Raw genomic sequence first — 22,330 nt, forward strand, 5'->3', positions numbered from 1 at the left:
TTTCTAACCTCCTATTAACAATTATTTAAATTACAATGTATAACTATCAAGAGTTATTTAGGACTGCACTGCCACATTTGAGTTTATAAATCTAGGAAATTTACATTGTATATAAACCTTCATCATATGGAGTTTGTATATGCATAGAAATATGTATATGGATTTGAAACCAAACAACTTGCAAGCATTAGCCACATAACTTGTTGCACTAGGGTGTCTTATCTTTTAACATTACCCTAGAATAAATGATAAGTTAATGTATTGTGTTGCACTCCCCTTAGTTATTGGACTGCATTTTTTCATTATACATGTTTCTTGTGATAAATGAAACTGACTTGTTTGAGAACAACATACAACCCCTAGGGACATCTCTCTGACACTACAAAGTCACTCTTCCATCCTAGGGAAATTCAACAGGCCTATAAAAAGATGGTATACAAAATAAAGGTCGGGCCACATCATTTGTCATCAGATTTATATAATATAATTCCTAATACTCATGTATCAATCTCGGGCCCCTGTATTTTTGTATGCACTTCATGGTTGTAGAATTTTCAGATCCACAATATTGGGTTTGGATACGTTTTATTTTGTGAATGGGATATATGCTAGGTAATGGAGATGGGGAAGAAATTTTGAAACTACAGATATGCAATATTGTTTGTTGAATTTGTGGTGTTGTGTCATACATAAAGCATTTTCTTGGCATAAGGATATTGGTTGCAGGGGAATGATGAGGGGTATAAACAAAGTGTTTTATTGATGTGGTTGGACAACACTTCCCATTTTTCCTTGGTGTTAATATTATTGAATATTTCATCTTTGGTTGAATCAAGCAAGAACCTTATATGCGTTGATTTATGAGAAAACAATAATGGTATTTGATTAGTGCAGTAACATGTTTTCTAACTTGTAGATAGGGAAATCCTGGTTCTAAGTTTCTAATAAGTACTTCAGTACTTTAAGCAGTTATTTCTTGATCTTTTCCCTTTTCATCAGGTTCCATAATGAAACTTATTCTTTTACCTCTAACATGTTGGAGACAATTATATGTAGATATTTAACCACAATTCTCTTTGTTGTCATATAGTTCTCCAAAATGTTATGATTATTAAAACCCTGTGAGCTTTCCTCATGTTCCAACGCAGTAAGTTGAATTTTTTTGTCATTGTAGGCCTCAACACCAAATCTCCCTAGGCTCCTAGAATACTTGCATCCTCTCTCCTTCAAACATCAAATACCTGAGCTTCATGGTGATGGGTAAACTTCAACGTACAAGTTTCTCTACTCCAACCTCTCCCCTCATCCAATCTTAGTGGAAAAGAACATCATACAACCCTAGGGACATCCCCCTGAGACTGGAAAATCACTAGTTGAAATAGAGAGACATTGAGAGAGGGTTTACCTGTCTAGAGTTGGTCCATAGATCTGTTGGCTCATATTAACAAGCATAGATGCAAAAGAAAATAGAAAATTCATCACAAAAGGTTATTTGAAAATTCATGTTGATTATTTAAGAAATAAGATAGAAGGGAAACAAAATAGCCATCTTGTAAATTGATACAATATCAAAAGAAATATACCAATGAATAAGCCAAAGACGATACCGAAGGAGGCAGAAGGAGGAGATGTTCTACCCTGACATTTTTTTTAATCATCTAACACATCAGATCAACGTTGTGAGACAATACAAAATGGAACATAGGGGAGTTCTTCTCGAGGGAAACACCTTAGGACGCAATTATTAGTTTCAAGCATTTGCTATTTTTGGCATTGAAGTTAATCAAAACAAAACAACACAGAGGCATGTGTCTATTTTGGAATAGGGCTTCCATAATTTTAATTTAATTATCAATAGTTATTATTTGAATTTAACCTCCACAAAATATTTTAAAATATTCTTATTTGCATACAAAAATCAAATGTTAAGATTTATATCCAAATTAGTTATGCCCATTTTTGCATTTTTAATTAAACTGGTTAATTAAAAAAATGTTATATGAACGAGTGTCATATGAAATGACTTATGGTTTATTGGACATATAGTATTTATAAACCATGATATTTATCCATGTGGTATTGTAACAAAACCTATAAAGCGAGGGTGAATTTCCATGGTTAAGAATATTGTCACATGATTTGTTTAAATGCATAAAAAATTAATAATAATAATAATAAAGAATTTATAATTTAATTATTTTTTATGATTTTTTTGTAATTTAATAATGTGAAATGCATCATAAATAAGTGTTTCGATGTTTATCAAAAATTTATATTTATATTTTATTAGTGTTTACTACTATTTAATTTATATAGCTAAATTAATTATTATTAAAAAATCATGTGTCACTTAACTAAAAAACAAATATGCTCAAAATAATTTAACAAATATTATAACTAAGATTAATGAAAAAGAATTTGAGTTATATCAATTTATTTGAGTGAAAATTCAAACAATATAACCAATAAAAGATGCAAAATGAAGCAATAATGACAAATATAAAACCCCATATTGTATGAAGAGTGAAATTAATGAAGCTTCCAATACCATGAAATTACAAGAAGAGTAAAAATAATTTTCCAAAAAGGTTTGAATCCCATACTCCATTTCACCATGAATAAACCACCGAAAAAACCATAAACGATAGTTAATTATAATTGTCAAAATAATTACTTTGTCTAATCTTTTTCCCAAAATATGCACTATATTTATAGAAATTTTAAATATACTTAGACTCTCATGTATCTAATTGATGGGAATTTCTGATCATTCCGAACAAAAAAAAAATAACACAGAGAACAACGCTCTGTTTTTACTACAGGATCTTTATTAGAAAACAACAAAGATAAAACTGTTACAAAATAGTCTTCCTCTACTCAGAGGGATTTACAACAGGAACTTCAGTTCCAGAATCTGATTCCACTATCTCAGAAAATTATATCTTCAGCACTGCTGTGCATTGCAGAGAAGAAAGAACTCTTCTTGATAATACTCTCTACGCGTCTCTGCTCTTGCATTCCTTTTATATTGAACAACACAAAAATATCTTTTACAATACATGTTGCTTTTCCCTTACTTCCGTGAAAATAAAAATAACAAAATTTAAGATTTCACCTACATTTACCAACCCTAGTAAATATCATTAATTACACGGCTCAAAATATCATATTTGAATTTAATGCATGGCTTATCACACCATCGCATCGCAAGAAGAGGGAGGATGTGCCACCGCCTCTATAACCTTTAAATCATGCGATCTGCGATCTGCGATCGCATCGCAAATATCGCATCGCAGACAATATAGGCATGCAGCGAAGGGTGACGAGGGAAAGTGCGATATGCGATCAGATCGCATCGCAGGGAAAGTCCAATCGCTGTTTTCGGAATAAGTTGTTCAACTGTCAGCTCCCGGCAGTTTGAAATTATCATTCCAACACTCCCCTTTAATTTTAACTGCTGGGTTTTTTCTGCATACCCAGGCATTTCCTAAAATGATCAAAACTTTTCTTTGCCAAGGGTTTTGTCAAGATATCAGCTAACTGATCTTCTGTTCTGCAGTGCTGCAAAACAATCTCACCATTGTTAACCAATTCACGTATGAAGTGAAATTTGGTGTCTATGTGCTTTGTTCTTTTATGAAAAACAGAATTTTTAGACAATGCTATTGCTGAGCTATTGTCACAGTAAATGGTTGTGCCCTTTTCCTGTTCATGACACAAATATATGAGAACTCTTCTCAGCCACACTGCTTGGCATGCTGCTGCTGTTGCTGCCACATACTCTGCCTCTGCTATTGATAAAGACACAACAGGTTGCTTCTTAGAAGCCCATGAGATGGCTCCCGATCCCATATGAAACACATATCCAGATGTGCTTTTCCTATCATCAACACTTCCAGCCCAATCACTGTCAGTGTAACCTGTCAATATGAAACTTTCAGAAGAGGAGTATAAAATAGCAAACCCCTTCGTTCCATTCACATACCTTAGAATCCTCTTGGCTGGCTGCCAATGAGTCTCTTTCGGTCTTTCCATAAATCTGGAAATTAAACTCACAGCATGCATAATGTCCGGCCTAGTTGCAGTCAAGTACATAAGGCTGCCGACTATGCTCTTGTATAGTTTTGGATCAAAGTATTTTCTGCTGTCTTCTTTGGTCAATTTTAACCCCACTACAGTTGGAGTCACAGCTGCCTTGCTGTTCTGCATGTTGAATCTCTTCAACACTGGTTCTACATATTTATCTTGAGAAATAAAAATGCCATTTTCGCTTTGGTCGTCATTATCCTTTATGTAGAGTGTGGGTTCACCATCACAATTATCAAACCCATTGTCAGTCAGATAAACATCTATTCTGCTGTACCATGCTCTTGGATCTTGCTTCAGCCCATAAAGAGCCTTCTTCAGTTTGCAGACTTTATGCTCTTGGCCTTCAACTTCATAGCCTGGAGGTTGTTCAACATAAACCTCTTCTTTTAACACCCCATTCAGGAATGCAGATTTAACATCCATCTGATAAATCTTCCATTTGTGTTGTGCTGCAATAGACAACACTGTTCTGACTGTTTCCATCCTTGCTACTGGCGCAGAGGTTTCATCATAGTCTTTGCCTTGTTGCTGCTTGTAGCCTTTCACAACAAGTCTTGCTTTGTGCCTGTCAATCTTGCCTTCAGCATTGTTTTTGGTCTTATAGACCCACTTTACTCCAATGGCATCTTTGCCTTCAGGGAGGTCCACTAACTCCCATGTTTTACTCTTCTCAATTGCACCAATTTCTTCATTCATTGCTTCAATCCATTTATCTTCATTTACAGCATCTTCAAAATGGACTGGGTCATCAACATGACAATATAAAGCGAATAATGAATTCAGACCGGTATTGTTACTTACCTCTCCTTGTTCATAAATCTCATTCAGATTTCTGAATCTTGGTCTTCTTGGTGTGCTTGGAGTTCCATTCGAACTTGAGGGTATTTCTGATCCCTGTGGTGTGCTTGGAGAAGCACTTTCTTGACTTCTTAAGGTTGTTCGAATTCCAGATTGTGGTGTGGTTTGTTGTACTTGCTGTGGTGGAGGAGGACCCACCAAGGAAGGATTATTTGCTGCTGTCCCTTCCTCTTCTTCTTCGTGAGACACAATTGTCTTCACATTCACTGTCTTCTCTAAGCTTCCATCCCAAGCTTCATCTTCAATGAACTACACATCTCTGCTTACTATCAATTTCTTGGTGGATGGATTATAGAGTTTGTATGCTTTTGACTCATCACAATAGCCAATAAAAACACACTTCTCCCCCTTACTATCAAGCTTTTTCCTTAGCTGATTCGGTACATGTGCATATGCCACACAACCAAATACTCTCATGTGAGTGACAGTTTGCTTTTGACCACTCCATGCTTCTTCTGGTACTTTGTTCATGATAGCTTTAGTTGGGCATCTATTCAAGATGTAAACTGCGCAAGTAACAGCTTCTGCCCAATACTCATGCGGCAAGTGTTTTTCCTTCAGCATACTTCTGACCATGTCAAGAATGGTCCTATTCTTTCTTTCAGCAACTCCGTTCTGTTGAGGTGTATACTTTGCGGTGAACTGCTTTTGTATGCCATTCTCTCTGCAAAAACGCAGAAAGTCTTGGGAGATGTACTCTCCTCCTCTATCTGTTCTGAGCACTTTGATATAATGCCCACTCTGCTTTTCAACAAGAGTTTTGAAGTGGCGGAATTTCTCAAACACTTCACTCTTCTGTTTCAGCATATACACCCATGTCTTTCTGGTGTAATCATCAATGAAAGTTAAAACATATTTATTTCCGGAAAATGATGGTATTTGCATCGGTCCACACACATCGGAGTGAACAATTTCCAGTGGTGCTTTTGCCCTTATACTCTTTCCTGCTGGAAAGCTTTCTTTGTGTTGCTTGCCCAAGATGCAGCGTTCACAAAGGCTGTCCGGTTTCTCGATCAGTGGTAATCCCTTTACCATTCCCTTTCTGTGCAACAGATTCAGGCCTCCGAAATTGAGATGTCCAAATCTCAAATGCCACAACCAATTCACATCTTTCAATTGTTCCTGAAAGACTTCTTGTGTTACAGCCGCAATAGTTCTGCCTTCCTTCAAATCTGCCCTGAGTTTGAGAGGAAACATTCTATTGCTGGTCATCTGCACCTGTGCAATGATCTTGTTACTTGGAGGTATGTCTCTTATTGTACACAAATCATCTTTGAAGAACACATTGTAACCTTTGTTAATGAGCTGTCCAATGCTCAAAAGATTACATTTCAGACCAGGTACATAGTATACATCTGGCACAATCATCTGTTCTCCATTTTTTGCTCGGATACTGACTCTGCCCTTACCCTTGACAGATATCGTATCATCAGTCCCTGTTGTTACCTCAGATTTCACATTTTCATCTAGATTGGCAAACATTGCAATATTTCCAGCCATGTGATTACTACAACCTGAGTCTAAGAACCAAAAATCTTCTTGTTTGTCTTGTGCTATGTTACATGTTAACAGCACATTCTTTGGGTTCTTATCTTCTTCATTTGCAAAATTAGCATTCTGCCTATTATTCATGTCACTTTGCTTTTTCCTACATTCATTGGCATAGTGCCCATATTTCTTACAATAATGACATTGGACTTGGGATTTGTCATACCTTTGTCCATGAGCTTGTTGTTTTCTTGAACCTTCATCTTGGTTCTGATTGCAGCTTCTTCCGCTTGTGCTTGCAGGATAATTTCTGCCTCTGTTTTGGCTTCTTCCACGACTCTGCCTCGACCTCTTCCTTGGCCAAAAGACATCTGAGTCTTGAATGCTTGCTCAAATGAGGAATCTATTCCTCTACTCAGTCTATGTTCATGAGACAAAAGAGAAGCACTCAGTTCATCTACCGTGAACTGTGAGAGATCCTTTGTTTCTTCTATTGCTACCACAATAGATTCAAACCTTGAGGGTAAACATCTCAAGATTTTCTCTACAATCCTTCTTTCTTCAAGAATCTCACCATGAGATCTTATCTGGGTTATCAAGCCAATAACCTGAGTGAAGAATGAATCTATTATGTCAGATTCCTTCATGCTGAGATTTTCAAAGTCTTTCCTCAACATCTGCAACTTTGCAGTCTTCACCTTCTCCATGCCTTGATAGGCAGTTTTGAGAATATCCCATGCCTCCTTGGACTTTGTTGCTGCTGCAATTCGCGGAAAAACACTTTCATGTACTGATTGGAAGAGGAAAAAGAGGGCTTTGGCATCCTTCTTCTTGTCACTCTTCAACTGGTCTCTTTCTGCTGCTGTCAAAGCAGCCAACGCTGTTGCATCTGCCAATTCGGCATAGCCAGTTTCAACCAGCTGCCATATTCCTTGAGAAGCAAACAATGCTTTCATTGTTATGGACCAATAACTGTAATTTTTCCATTAAACTGTGGTAATTGGGGATTCGTCAAACCAGTTCCAGCATTTGCCATCTTAACTTGTGAAAAATAAAGAAGAGATACTGACTGTAAAAAAAAACAAGCAAAAACTTTCTCTGCTGGAAAAAATCTGCTCAATAAGCTTCTTACAGCTCCTACAGTGAAAAAACAAACTCTTGTTTTTGACTCACTGAGTGCCTAGACTAGCTCTGATACCATGATGGGAATTTCTGATCATTTCGAACAAAAAAAAAATAACACAGAGAACAACGCTCTGTTTTTACTACAGGATCTTTATTAGAAAACAACAAAGATAAAACTGTTACAAAATAGTCTTCCTCTACTCAGAGGGATTTACAACAGGAACTTCAGTTCCAGAATCTGATTCCACTATCTCAGAAAATTATATCTTCAGCACTGCTGTGCGTTGCAGAGAAGAAAGAACTCTTCTTGCTAATACTCTCTACGCGTCTCTGCTCTTGCATTCTTTTTATATTGAACAACACAAAAATATCTTTTACAATACGTGTTGCTTTTCCCTTACTTCCGTGAAAATAAAAATAATAAAATTTAAGATTTCACCTACATTTACCAACCCTAGTAAATATCATTAATTACACGGCTCAAAATATCCTATTTGAATTTAATGCATGGCTTATCACACCATCGCATCGCAAGAAGAGAGAGGATGTGCCACCGCCTCTATAACCTTTAAATCATGCAATCTGCGATCGCATCGCAAATATCGCATCGCAAACAATACAGGCATGCAGCGAAGGGTGACGAGGGAAAGTGCGATATGCGATCAGATCGCATCGCAGGGAAAGTCCAATCGCTGTTTTTCTGAATAAGTTGGGTCGCTGTTCAACTGTCAGCTCCCGACAGTTTGAAATTATCATTCCAACACTAATTATCATCCCATGTATCTAATTAGCCTCTTCCCCTTGAGCGTAACTTACAGAACAAAACCTACGATTGTGACGGTATCACAATAGTCGCGATTATGTTAAAAAACTATATTTCAGGTAAATTGTTGGAAGGTATAGAAAAACGAATTTTTAATTTATACGGCTTGAATGCCTTTACTTATTTAATGGTTTTCTCACTAGTTGCATCATACCAGGCTAATCCTTACACCTATAATATCCCAAATTTGCTCACGATATGTCGGACAAAAAGACAATTTTGAGACTGTGCCACTTTTGAGAGTAATTAGCAACTAATTTCAAATAACTTATATTATTAATATGTACACACAAAACGAACGAAATCCACAGGATATCATACAAACTCTATGTAACGGGGGAGAAGGAAAGTTTAAAAGCCCGGTGGTAAGAAGAGCCTGGAACATGGCGGCAGGTTTCAATGTGTGGAATATTTGGAAAGAGAGAAATGGACGAATCTTCAAGGGGAAAATATCAAATCCGGAAGAAGTTTGGAAAAGGACCCTAAGACAAATCAGAGAATCAATCCTCGCAGAAAGTTGGACAGAAGAAGATTGGAAGACCTCTGAGGAAGAAGCAGAAATCCTAAAAAGGCTGAACCTGGAACAAGGGATGGTCTATCAACAAAAAGCAAAGCAACACCAACCTATCGCGGGCCAAAGTCATGCAGTCTATCGTAAGCCACAGGAAGGGTTTATCAAGCTTAACTTTGACGGAGCGGCTAAGGGGAATCCAGGTCCAGCAGGATATGGAGGAATCTTTAGAAACAGACAAGGAGAGGTAGAATGGATCTATGCAGAACATGGAGGAACAATGAGTAATAATGAAGCGGAATTTATGGCAGCTTATCAGGGTCTCAAAATTGCTACAAGAAATGGATATAGGAAGATAGAGATCGAAGGTGATTCAGCCCTGGTCATAACCACCATAAGAAAATTAATACAAGGGAAACAATGGGAGCAGGTTGTCAAAAGCTGGAGAACAGCGAGTATAGTCCAAGAAATTGAGGGAACATTGAAAGGTATCGAATACAAAATCACCTTGCATGTCAGGAGAGAAGGAAATAAGCCTGCAGATTGCTTGGCCAATTGGGGAAGTAAGGAATTATTGGGGAAATTGGATGACAGCTGTACAAATCAAACAGCGATGACAAGATGGGACAGCTTAAAACAACTCATAGACAACGATAACCATGAAACAACATAGTGGTAATCAAAAAATCGTGAAGATCTGGAGCGGGAAGATAAGGCAGGTTTATTCGGCAGCGAAGACAGGACAGAAGGACGGTGGCCTCACCTCCCTGACATCAACATTTAATGATAATTCAGAACAGCAGGTACACAGCCCAAAACAAAAACTGGAAAACACCGAAGAAAGCATCATTCAAGGTGCAAGGGAGAAAGGAAGTGGAGGGCAAACCCATCATAAACGAAAAGGTGGTGAGAATTCTATAAGGCGGAACAAGAGAAGGATGACAGATAGCAAGAAGTTGAAGAAGGTGGCGAGGAAAGGTGAGACCTGGCAGAGGAACCAAAATCAACGCCTCAACCGAACCAAAATGGCAGCGAGTTGGGATAAAGGAGTCCAGGCAGAGCGGGAGGCATTCGGCGATAGGCATTTCGAACGGAGCAGAGTAAAAATTGAAATTGAAAGCTCAGACGAAATGGAGAATAACTAGGGCGAATGTTTTAGGAGTAAGACTTTTGAAACAGGTCAGAGCAGCAAAGGGACTAAGCGAGGCAGAAAGGATGGAAGAAGGAAGGCTCGCGAACAGAGAGGCAGAGGTAGACCCCGGCAAGCAAACATCAGCGAGGAGGGGAATCAGCCACAGGGAAGGCGAAAAAGGGGGAAGAAATCGATCCGCATGGCGGTGCATGAAGCAGAACAGGCGTACAATCTGGAGACAAATGTGGACATACGGAAAATCATTGATGTTATGGAAGACAGAGTCTTGGAGGAACCGTCTGACCCGGAGATGGAAGAATGGACAACTCAGCTGCCTGACCCAGGCAACACCAGAGGCAGATTAACTCTTTACCGCCGAGCTCTTCACACATACTGGGTTCTGAAGCATCTCTTGGCCAAGGCCATGGAGCAAGTAGTGGAAGAGATGGTGGAAATGGCTCAGGAAGCGGCGACAGCGAAGAAGGAGGTGGCAAACGTTGAAGGGATGCTTCGTCAACAGAACGAACAACTTAAGGAAATTCGAGAGATGCTGAAGGAGCTGGTGAAGACCAACGACAGCAATGAAACCAAAAGGGGAAACGCGGAGAATTAAGAGGCTTGTTAACTGTCTTTTTTTGAATTTAGATGATAATGCTCTGTTTTTGGAAATTAGTTTGCATGCCACAACAGTAGTAGTAAAGTTAGGTCTTTTAGCAGATCTTGGAAAGAATAGTTCTTGGAAACATTTGGAGTGAAAGGGTTTAATGTCCTGCAAGTTTTTTATGACAGTATATAGAATGAAAAACAGTATTGAACGTCTGATGAAGAGGAACCAACAGATCCGGTTTCCCATTTGGGCGGATTGAGGTTCCTGAGTATGTATTTTTAAATTTGATGTAGATAATAGAAATGCAATAGTTTAAAAAAAAAAAAAAAAATGTACACACAAAACATGAACTCATTTAGTCATGATTGGTTGGGTACATGAAATAAATTATGCAGCTTATTCTTGAAGAGATAATATCCAACCTTGAGTTGTTGCAGACAATCGTTACGATAACGAACTTACCATAACTGCATATGATAATCCGACGGTGGGAATCCTTTTAATTGTCGAGGACTTCAAATTAAGAACGCAAGACAATAAACCGTGGCACATAGGAAATACATAATTAAATATAATAGTTTTAATTTAATGATTTAGATAATATCATTTGGTTTCTTAGGATGATATATTATTTAAATTTCTCTAATTTTATAACAGTTCGACTTAATTAATTTAGATAATTTAATTATTGGTTAAATACAAGAGTGAAATGATTGGAAAATAGAGAGGGTGTTATCTCATGTACCAAATAAATGAGCAATCTCATATTTCAGTTCAAATAATGTTGGATAAAAAACACTAATCACTTCCCTTATCACAAAAGGTGCATAAATTCTACATTTCTAATGGCCAACATAATGAAATAAGGAAAAGACTTACACGGTAATAGGTACGCAAATAAGCCAAACAAATTTGATAGTCAAATGATTGTGATAGTTTTGACGCACAAATGTTGCCATAGACGACACACTAACTCACCATATGCCTTTGACTATAACATAGAATCATGTTCTCCAACCTGCCTTTTACTCCACTGTAGTGAATGCACAAAAACAGTCAAAATTTGATGAGTGAATATGCAAAAACACTCAAATTTACTAAATGTTCATGAGACAGAAAACACTCAAATCTACGAAGACAGTTCAACCGTTAAAGAAGGCTTTAGTATGCTCTGTCAAACTCTCTCTTCTGTGAAGGTTGGTGTCAATCGATTTCTCACGTTGTTACTTCGACTTGCGTTGAACTGGAAGCCTTCACAATATGTGATGAAGTTGCCCTTTCTTCTTATACTGAGTGCATTTAAAAGGCTGAAAAAAGATGCAGTCAAAACCGGGGAAGAATCGTCTGTTAAGATCATACAACCCAACTATACAACCTAACTACGGGCATCCTCTCTCCTTCCAACATCAAATACTTGAGCTTCATAGTGATGGGTAAACTTCAACATACAAATTTTTCTACTCAACCTCTCCACTCATCCAATATTAGTGGAAAAAAACATTATATAACCCTAGGGACATCCCCTTGAGACTAGAAAAGCACTAGTCGAAATAGAGAGACATCCAGAGAGGGTTTACTTGTATGGAGTTGGTCCACATCTCTATTCGCCCAGATTAGAAAATTTATCACTAAAGGTGATTCAAAAATTCATGTTGATTCTTTAATAAATAGGATAGAAGGAAAACAAAATATCCAACTTGTAAATTGATAAAATATCAAAAAAAATATACCATTGAATAAGTCAAAGACAATACCAAAGGAAGGGGAAGGAGAAGGTGTTCCACTCTGACTTTTTTTATAATCGTCTAAAAAATCAGATTAATGTGCAATACAGTACACAATGAAAAATAAGGAAACACCCTAAGCACATAGGGGAGTTATTTTCGAGGGAAACACATTACGTTGTAATTATTAGTTTGAAGCATTTTCTACTTTTTGACATTGAGTTTCATCAAAACAAAACACAGGTGTCAATTTTGGAATAGGACTTCCATAATTTTAATTTAATTATCCATAATTATTAGGTGAATTTAACCTCCACAAAATATTTTAAAATATTCTTAATTGTACACAAAAATCAAATGTTAAGATTTATATCCAAAATAGTTATTCTTTCTTGCATTTTTATTTAAACTTATTCATTAAAAAAAAGTCATATGAGTGAGTGTCATATGAAATGATTCATGATTTATTGGACATATAGTATTGATAAGACATGATTCTTATCCATGGTATTTTAACAAATCCTATAAAGTGAGGGTGAATCAATGACTCAATGTTTATTGGGCATATAATATTGATAAGCCATGATATTTATCCATGGTATTGTAACAAAGCCTATAAAGTGAGGGTGAATCTCCATGGTTAAAAATATTGTGACATGATTTTTTTAAATGTATAAATTTTTAATTTATATAATTATAACAATAATAATAATAATAAATATTTATAATTTAGTTAATTTTTATGATTTTTTGTAATATAATAATGTGAAATCTATCGTAAATAAATGTACGATGTTTATCATAAATTAATGTTTATATTTTATTAGTGTTTACTAACTATTTGATTTATATAGCTAAATTAATTGTTATTAAAAATCATAATCAACTCCCTAAAACATAAAAAAACATCAAAATAATTTTAAAAAAATATAACTAAGATCCCTGAAAAATAATTTGAATTATATCGAGTTATTTGAGTGAAAAAACAGACCATATAACCAATAAAAGATCCAAGATGGAACAAGGAATAGTGACAAATATAAAATTCCATATTGCATGCAGTGTGAAATTAATGAAGTTTCCATTACCATGAAATTACAGGAAGAGTAAAACTAATTTTCTGAAAGGGGTTTGACTCCCCTACCCCATTGCACCATGAATAAACCACCGAAAAAAACATAAACCACGGTTATGTATAATTATCAAAATAATTATTTTGTCTAATTTTTGTCACAAAATATGCACTATCTCTATACAAATTTTAAATATACTGAGAACAAATTTTAAATATACTGAGAATCCCATGTAGCTCATTAGCCTCCCATGTATCTAATTATTTGCTTCCCCTTTAGCGTAACTTACAGAACAAACATAAATATACTGAGAACAAATTTTAAATATACTGAGAATCCCATGTAGCTCATTAGCCTCCCATGTATCTAATTATTTGCTTCCCCTTTAGCGTAACTTACAGAACAAAACTTATGTTTGCAGCAATATCACAATACTTGCACAAATTCTGTTAAAAACTATATTTCAGATAAGTTATTGGAAGGTATAGAAAAACACGTTTTTAATTTATCCAGGTTGAATGCCTTTACTTGTTTAATGGTTTTCTCACTAGTTTTACCATACCAAGCTCATCCTTACACCTTTAAATTATAATATCCCAATTTTCCTGACAATTTCGAGACTCTGCTACCTTTGAGAGTCATTAGCAGCTAATTTCAACTAACTTATATTATTTATCTGTAAACACAAAACATGAACTCATTTAGTCATGATTGGTTGGGTACATGAAACAAATTCTGCATCTTATTCTCGAAGAGATAATATCCAGCCTCGAGTTGTTGCAGACAATCGTTACAGTAACGCACTTACCATAACTGCCTATGATGATCCGATGGTGGGAATATTTTTAATTGTCTAACATATCAAATCGAAAGTGCAAGACAATGACATAAGACAGACCACCGTGACATATATGGGAGACTTGATTAAATATGATATTTTTAATTTAATGATTTAGATAATATCATTTGGTTTCTTGTGATGATATTTGATTTAAATTCCTCTAATTTTATAACGGTTTGATTTAATTAATTGAGATAATTTAATTAATGGTTAAATGCACGAGTGAACTGATTGGAAAATAGAGAGGGTGTTATCTGATGTACCAAATAAATGAACAATCTCATAATTCAGTTCAAATAATGTTTGATAAAAAACACTAATCACATGGCTCATCATGGAAGGTGCACAAATTCTACATTGCTAATGGCCAACATAATGAAATAACAAAGACCCGCACACGGTAATTAGGTACGCAAATAAGCCAAACAAATTTGATAGTCAAATGATGATAGTCAAATGATTGTGATAGACGACACATTAACGACCATCTCTAAGTAGATTGCAGATTCCTGGAATATTTGGGAATCTGACGGATATAGACGCTGTCAATTTTTTTGAAGGCGCTTATATTTGTGGGATTCCCAAATATTCCGAAAATTTGCAATCGACTTAAGATCACTGCACACTAATGCACCATATGCCTTTGCATACAATGTAGAGTCATGTTCTCCAACCTGCCTTTTACTCCACTGTAGTGAACATGCAAAAACACTGACACTGGAATTGACTACGTGTTCATGAGACGAAAAACACTCAAATCTACGTTTTCATGATCTAGCAGGCAATTCAACCGTTAAAGAAGCCTCTGGTGTGCATTGTCAAACTCTCTCTTCTATGAACAGTTGCTTGATTTCTCACGATGTTACTTTAATGAGCATTGAACTGGAAGCCTTCACCCTTTGTGATGAAGTTTCCCTTTCTTCTTATACTGAGTACGTTTAAAAGGCTCGAAAAGATGTAGTCAAACCTAGGGAAGAATCGTGTGTTAAGATCATACATCCCTCTCCACACGAAGTGAATATTCCTTCTTTGGAAAATTTACATTTCGCGGGAGTGAAATTATCTCCTGCTGAGGGTGATCTCAACACACTATAATTTGACCAGAAAACGACCACAATTTACCTGCCAAGAGTAAAGTTAGATAGTAACGCAGAGGTAATCCTGAGAAATATGGTGGCATTCGACACTTCCGCTACACCGTGGTGCCTTGAGTTGTTGCAGATAGTCGTTACGCTAATGAACTTACTATAACCGCCGTTTATGATGATCCGACGGTGGGAATCTTTTTAATCGGCTAACACATCAAATCAATAGCACATGAGAGTACACCTTGCACATAGGGGAGTTCATTATAGAGAGAAATCCCTGAGGAGTTAACTAAATTTTAAAAATTAAATTATAAAATAACTTTATTCTCTGCTTAGGTTTAGTAGATTTTATAGTTCAACATGCCTTATTACTCTGTAACAAGTAAGTGTATTTGATAGATAGAAAAAAAAACATGATTCAAACAAAGCACAATGTACAAAATTTTCCATTTAATTTAATACTAATTACATCTTAATTTAAATACCATATATATTAAATAACTTGAAATTTACTATAATATTAATTACATAGTAATTCAAATGACAAGCATGTTCAGTAGCCCCTTATAATTAATAATTAATAATATGACAAGAATATTTTAAAAGGAGTTGTTTATAATGCGATTTTTTGGAGATTCCGGTGACGGAATCGGCGGAAGAAATTGAGGTTAAATCTTGATTTGTTGCAGTTAAAATGGTTTTTTAACTGCATATTTGGATTCTGGAAAACCCCTGAGACGCTTTAATTGTGCAGAAACTAGCTATCAAACTTGCGATTCCAATAAATTCCTGCAGGATTTCGACCGGAAAAACCCGCCGGAAAAATTTTCAAAAAGTCGCGTTATAGACAACTGCATTTTAAAATAATTAATAATATTAATGTACGTAATGCATGTTTTCACAAAACCTATAGCGTAGAAGTTGAAATTGCACTTTCACAAGAATTTATGATCTTAAAATCTAAAGGAATGTAGTTCCCAAAGGTATTTAAATATAGAAGGTGTGTGATAAAATAACTCTTTATTATTGTCAATGAACACAGTTTCAGGAAATGGTTAGTACAACAGATTGTGGTTAGTACAACAGATTGTAATGATTGTATAACCATTATAAGCTTCACAACATACAGTCATAGAGAGGCAAGAGAAGGTAGTGGTTTTACACTTATACGAATTGCAGTAAGACCATGTGCAACAATATTACAATGTATTAAATGAAGAGAACATGTTCTTACAAGAAATGACATAGCTCTTTACATTATTCAATTAAAGAGAATGCATGAAACATAGGTTCAAATCATTGATGAAAGTTTTGTATGGGCATGTTTTAGAGTGTCTATAAGAAGCTATGGTGATGCAAGTATTATAGCCATCTACGATGTTGATGTGATAGAAATTCTTAGAAGTGTTGAGCGTGAACTCAGTAGGTGTAACTTAATGACACCCATATGGCGTAATTATAGGAGAGTTAAATTCCACACTTAGTTGTACTGCAAAGGACCCAACCACGGGGGACTGTAATATCTTAGTTTTTCTTTTCGTTCATATGAGAAGAATCAATCCATGTGGATTAAGATATCTTGATTTAATGTTCTAAGTATCTGAAATGCATTGCAAACATTTTTAGTGTGAAACATAAGGCCATGTCAAGGCTTGAGTAGTGAATTCATAGGAATCAAAGGATATATATTGATTTAGTTTTGTAAGTATCTGAAATGCATTGTAATTTGTTTTAGTGTGAAACGTAAGGCCATGTGAAGGCTTGATTAGTGAATGCATAGGAATCAAAGGGGTTGGATATGTTTAAAATGTGGTAGTTGTATTTTTCATGATATGCCCATGTATATGCAAAGTCCTATAAAGAAATCATATCCACTAAGATAGGGTCTTAATAGAGTAAATGTTGGAATTTAAGTACAAACATAGGATTTAAGATTGAAAAAACACTAGGCTAGCTACTACAAAGAGAGTAAAACCAATAAGAAAATTAACTAATTAATCAAAGAGACAATTTTAATTACTCATGAAACCCTAATCTCATATTATTGTTGAACATGACTACAAGAATTAGTCTCTATAGGATAGCAAAGCAACTTTATCTATGTTGGGGTTCCCTTGAGCATGCACTCATTTAACTTGTTAATATCCCTAGAATAAATAGTATGTAAAAAATCAAGTGGGGGATCCTAAATTAGAAAAGTATTGAATGATAGGTTTAACTAAAAGTAAAGGGAGATGAAAATTAATTAGTAACAACCCTTACATGCCATAACTACCTAGGCAAACTTCAAAAATAAGACTGAAAGTCAACATATAAGGTAGATAGGTGAATGGACAAGGTAATTAGATATGTTATTTCTAGAAATAAGAGAGGTAATTTGTGTTGGGACTTAGGGATAAGGAAACGCGCAACAATGGAGAGTAAATAGCCATGTCATAGTCAAGTTAGTTCCTAGTAACTGCCATATGTCATTTTAGGTTCCATCTCTACTAAAAATAGTCTTTATTAAAAATAGAAAATACTAAAAAAAGGTGTTGATCCAAAATGGTAGGTAAGGTTTATTAATTAACTAAAATTGGTCATATTTTCCCCTAATGATATATGGAAGATGGTCAAATGATAGCCTAAGTGAGTGATCTAGTACATTTTAAAGTGACTTGGATTTTAAAAATATTCAAGTGTATATGCTTAAAATAAACTAACTTAAAGTGTGCAATTAATAAATTGAAATCAAGTGTAAAATACTTAAAGAAACCACAACTTAAAGAAATATAGAATATTGATACAAAAATGAAATAAGAACAAAACCAATTGATAATGGAATTTGTCCAGTTCCGACTACCTCTCTGGGTTCTGCCTCTAAGGGAGTGGCTTCTTTATTATTCTCCAAAAATTACAATTAAAATTAAGAAAAATGCCTCCAAAATTGTGGTACAAATGAGCTCTCTACTATCAGGAAGTGTTCTAAAAAATGCCACCAAAAACCTCCTTTGGGTTGTTGCAAAACCAAGCTCTAACATCCCACTTAGTTACAAATACACATGACAAATAAGGCTTAATGAATCTCGAAACTATAATATATACAACCACAACACTTGTGCGTTGAAATTTTCTTTTGTTTAAATGGAGTTGGGGGTCCACAACCTCGGGGTCGAACCCATGGAGTTTGTGGCCCCATTCATTAAAACTGTATAAAAATAGTGTCTACAGTGCATTATCGTCATAACCACATAGCGATACTCATGTCAAATATAATGTAAGGTGTCCAATGGTGTATGTTTCATTTGGGTGTATGTCTAAAGAATGGTTTTTAATAAATGTGGCCTAACCACTCTATCCCAGATGTATACGTTCTAACAACTTGTATGGGATTAGCAGACGGGCGTTGGTTTAAAATAAATATCATTTCTTTTATAAAATTACTCACCATAGTATCACAAACCATCTCCATATTTGTTACAATCAGATTATAGTGTGGTGGTATTGGTATAAAGCATTGCCCATTCATTATTAACACATTAGCAGTTGTCTCTTTGTTGTGGTGAATTTTTGACAACTCTCGGGGAGGTCACAAGGTGAAACCTGTAGACTTCCTTTTTTTAGGCTTTTAAGATTACAATTAAAACTTTAAATAAGACATTCACTCATTGCATAATAAAACCCAGGACTGGACCAAAAAATGTGTCATTTTCCTATCTCCCACCACGTTGCAGGTCTAAACCCCACCGATACAGATCACCAAACAAATTTTAAAACCCTTGAATTTTCTATGTTGTTCTCAAGATGTCACGTGGCACCCTCTGATTGGGCCACATGTAAAACTTTGATTTGACCATGCCATCCACCCATTCATAACCACATCAACCTCTGCCTACCACACCACTATTAAATAAATGTTATGTGTCATTTCCACACTATGCCACATCACCTTGTCCATACTACCACGTGTCCTGTAAGTTTGAGTTTTTGCCTATTGGTCAAAATATTCAATCTTCCATGACTTTTAATATGAAATATGTTTGATGTGATTCAATTTTCACTAGAATAGCTCATCAATTTGTTCGAAATGGCGTTATTTCAATCATCTTTTCATAAACTTTGAATTTTATGCCTTTTTGGATCCTCTCGGATCAATCCTCCCCACTAAGAGCCTTTTCAACCCTTAAAAGGTTATTAATTAAAAATTAAGTGTGGGATCTTCATCCCCACTTGTTGAGTATATGTCTGCCATGTTCTGTGTACCTTGCTCCAAAATCAACTGCATAAAAAACATGACAACTAAAACTAAACTATTAGTTATCTACAATTTCCCACATCCTTCTGCATGTGTTACTTTAGCAACTATCCATGCACTAAACCTTAGCAGCATCAACAAATACAATTGAATTTTAATGACAAATTAGTAAAAAGATATTTGATCCTCTTGACAGTTCCCATTAAGAATTCCCATGCTCCAGATCACATTTTTTGTACACCATTGCTGATATGAGTGAAAATGTATTCATCGTGGTCACAAGACCTTCTAACTTATTGTGGTTACTAATGAGGCATCATCCTTCATTTGATGAGCTCAGACAATATACTCTATGTCATCTTTGAAAAAGTGGCACATATTTTTCTTCCTATAAAACAAGTAAGGACTTCCAAGCACAATTCCAAAAATATCCAATGGAACCATATCTAGTTCAACTTCATCCAAAAATTTAGATGTAATAAAAAGCATAATATTATATTTCTTAGTCTCCTAGAACGTAGTGTTATCACATACCTATCCAAATGGATAAGGTTTAGGATATAGTGTTGTTTCCAAATTTAGCTCCTTAACAATTACCTCATATATCATATTGGCTTGAGAACCAATGTCAAACAAAGTATCTACTTTTACATGGTTGGTTACCACCCTTATGTGAAAGATTTCATTCCTATTTCTTGCAGAAATAGAAGGCAAAATAGAATAACTAGAACTAACATGTGAAGATGATATACCTTTCAAACCCATAGCTATGATTTGTGCCTCATCTATGGAGTTTGATCCCATATTCTACTACACTGTCACTGTCACCTTCTTTTTTCCCTTCTTATCTCGAAACCACTTAGGCCTCAACTATGGATGTAGCTTCCAACAATCATCATCATCATGTCCCTCTTTGGCAAGTAATAAGAAATATTTCCATCACTCTTCGTCACAAAATATGTTCTCTTTGTCTTCTCCTCTCCTTTTCCTTTAGATTCTTTTGATCGAATATCTTCCACAGGGACTCAACCATCTTGTTTACTTTCTTTAATATAGGTCGCTTGCACATAAACCTCATCGAGGTTAGATGGCTTCAACAAGAAAATAATATTGCATATATACCCATGCAGATTACTAACATACTTCAAAATATTCTCTTATGTGTTTAGTGGGATATTTAATGCCAATGCCTTTTTCCTAAACTCCCATGTAAATTTTTACATACTTTGGTCTTGATGCTATGCGAAGTTTTGTATTCTATTATTTCCTTGTAGTCATGTTCCAAAAAATAGAATTTATTTTTTAACGCTGAAGTAAATTCAAACCATGAGGAAAGATTTTCACCTTCCTCACATGTAGTCTCCAACCATATTAATGAAACACCTTCCAATCGAGGAGAGGCTAAGTAAATTTTTACCTAATTATAGACAATTTTCTACATGCAATAATAGCTTTCCATTTGACGAATCTAATTTTTAAACTTTTCAAAATTAAGCTCACCATCATAGAGTAGCAAGTAGAATTTGATATCCAACTTCAACAATGGCTTCTAAAAAGTAGATTTTCCATGAGGATATGGAGGAGGAGAATGAGGAGGACTTGGAGGAGGAGAAGGAGGAGGATATTTTTTCAAGTCATCTTGATTTCCTTCATATTTGACTTTATTCGATGAGCTTCCCACTATAGAATTTTTCGATTCCTGATCCATGTCATTTACCATGGCCTCTATCACCATGAAAGCTTTATGAAACTTTGTCTTGGAACCAAAGTTATTCTCTTCTCCCATGTATGTTAACATTTCTCTTCTTCGAGTGAAGCTTCGTGATCCAATTTCTACATTTCCTTTGAGAAATTTTACTTCACCTTGCTTAAATTTGCTCGTGGTTATAATGCACACTCATAAACCACCATCATTCATGTTATGATATCATTTGATCTAGGATGTTTTAACTAGACATGTCATGTAAAAATGTTCAAGTGTGTGATTAAAATAAACTAACTTAAATTGTGCAATTAATAAATTGAAATCAAGCATAAATCAATTAAAAAACTTGCAAGTTAAATAAATATATAATATCAAGATAAGAAGAAGACAGGAACAAAACCAATTGATAACAGATTTCATCCAGTGTGGACTACATCTATGGGTCATGCCCCCAATGGAGTGGCCTCTTTATTATTCTACCTAGATTTTAATTACAAATAAGAAAAGTTCTTCCAAAATATAGCTACAAACGAGCTCTCTACTACCAGGAAGTGGCCTCCAAAATGCCACCAAAAACCTCCTTTTGGTTGCTGCAAAATCAAGCTATGAAACCCCACTTATTTACAAAATACATAGGCCAAAATAAGGCTTAAAATCTCTCGACACTATAATATTTGGAATCACAACATTTGTGGTGCATTTCAAAAATGATTTGGTTAAATAAATTGGGGGTCTACAACCCAGGATCGAGCCTGTGGAGGCTCTGTTCCCATTGGTTACAACTATATAAAAATAGTCACCATAGTGAATTATTGTTATAACCACATACAATACTCATGCCAAATATAATTTATGGTTTCCAATGGTGTATGTTGCACTTGGGTGTATATCCAACCAAAAAATGGTTTTTAATAATATGTGGTCTAACCACTCTAGCCCACATACATATGTTGTAACAACTTGCATGGGATTGGTAGACGTGTATTGGTGTAAAATAAATATCGTGTGTTTTATAAATGGCCCCACCATAGT

General features: G+C 35.3%; 1 protein-coding gene across 1 annotated transcript; it reads left to right on the forward strand.

The window, feature by feature from the left end:
• Nucleotides 1-8,766: 8,766 nt before the first annotated feature.
• LOC149237116 (uncharacterized) lies at nucleotides 8,767-9,511 on the forward strand. Its single transcript, XM_089369151.1, has 2 exons — nucleotides 8,767-9,262; nucleotides 9,414-9,511. Exons 1-2 carry the CDS (start codon nucleotides 8,767-8,769, stop codon nucleotides 9,509-9,511), a joined length of 594 nt encoding a protein of 197 aa, XP_089225277.1.
• Nucleotides 9,512-22,330: the final 12,819 nt, after the last annotated feature.

The sequence above is a fragment of the Pinus tabuliformis genome, chromosome 8 (genome assembly GCF_031772625.1).
Source record: "Pinus tabuliformis cultivar Carrire ecotype Pingquan chromosome 8, CPIR1, whole genome shotgun sequence".
Taxonomy (NCBI): domain Eukaryota; kingdom Viridiplantae; phylum Streptophyta; class Pinopsida; order Pinales; family Pinaceae; genus Pinus; species Pinus tabuliformis.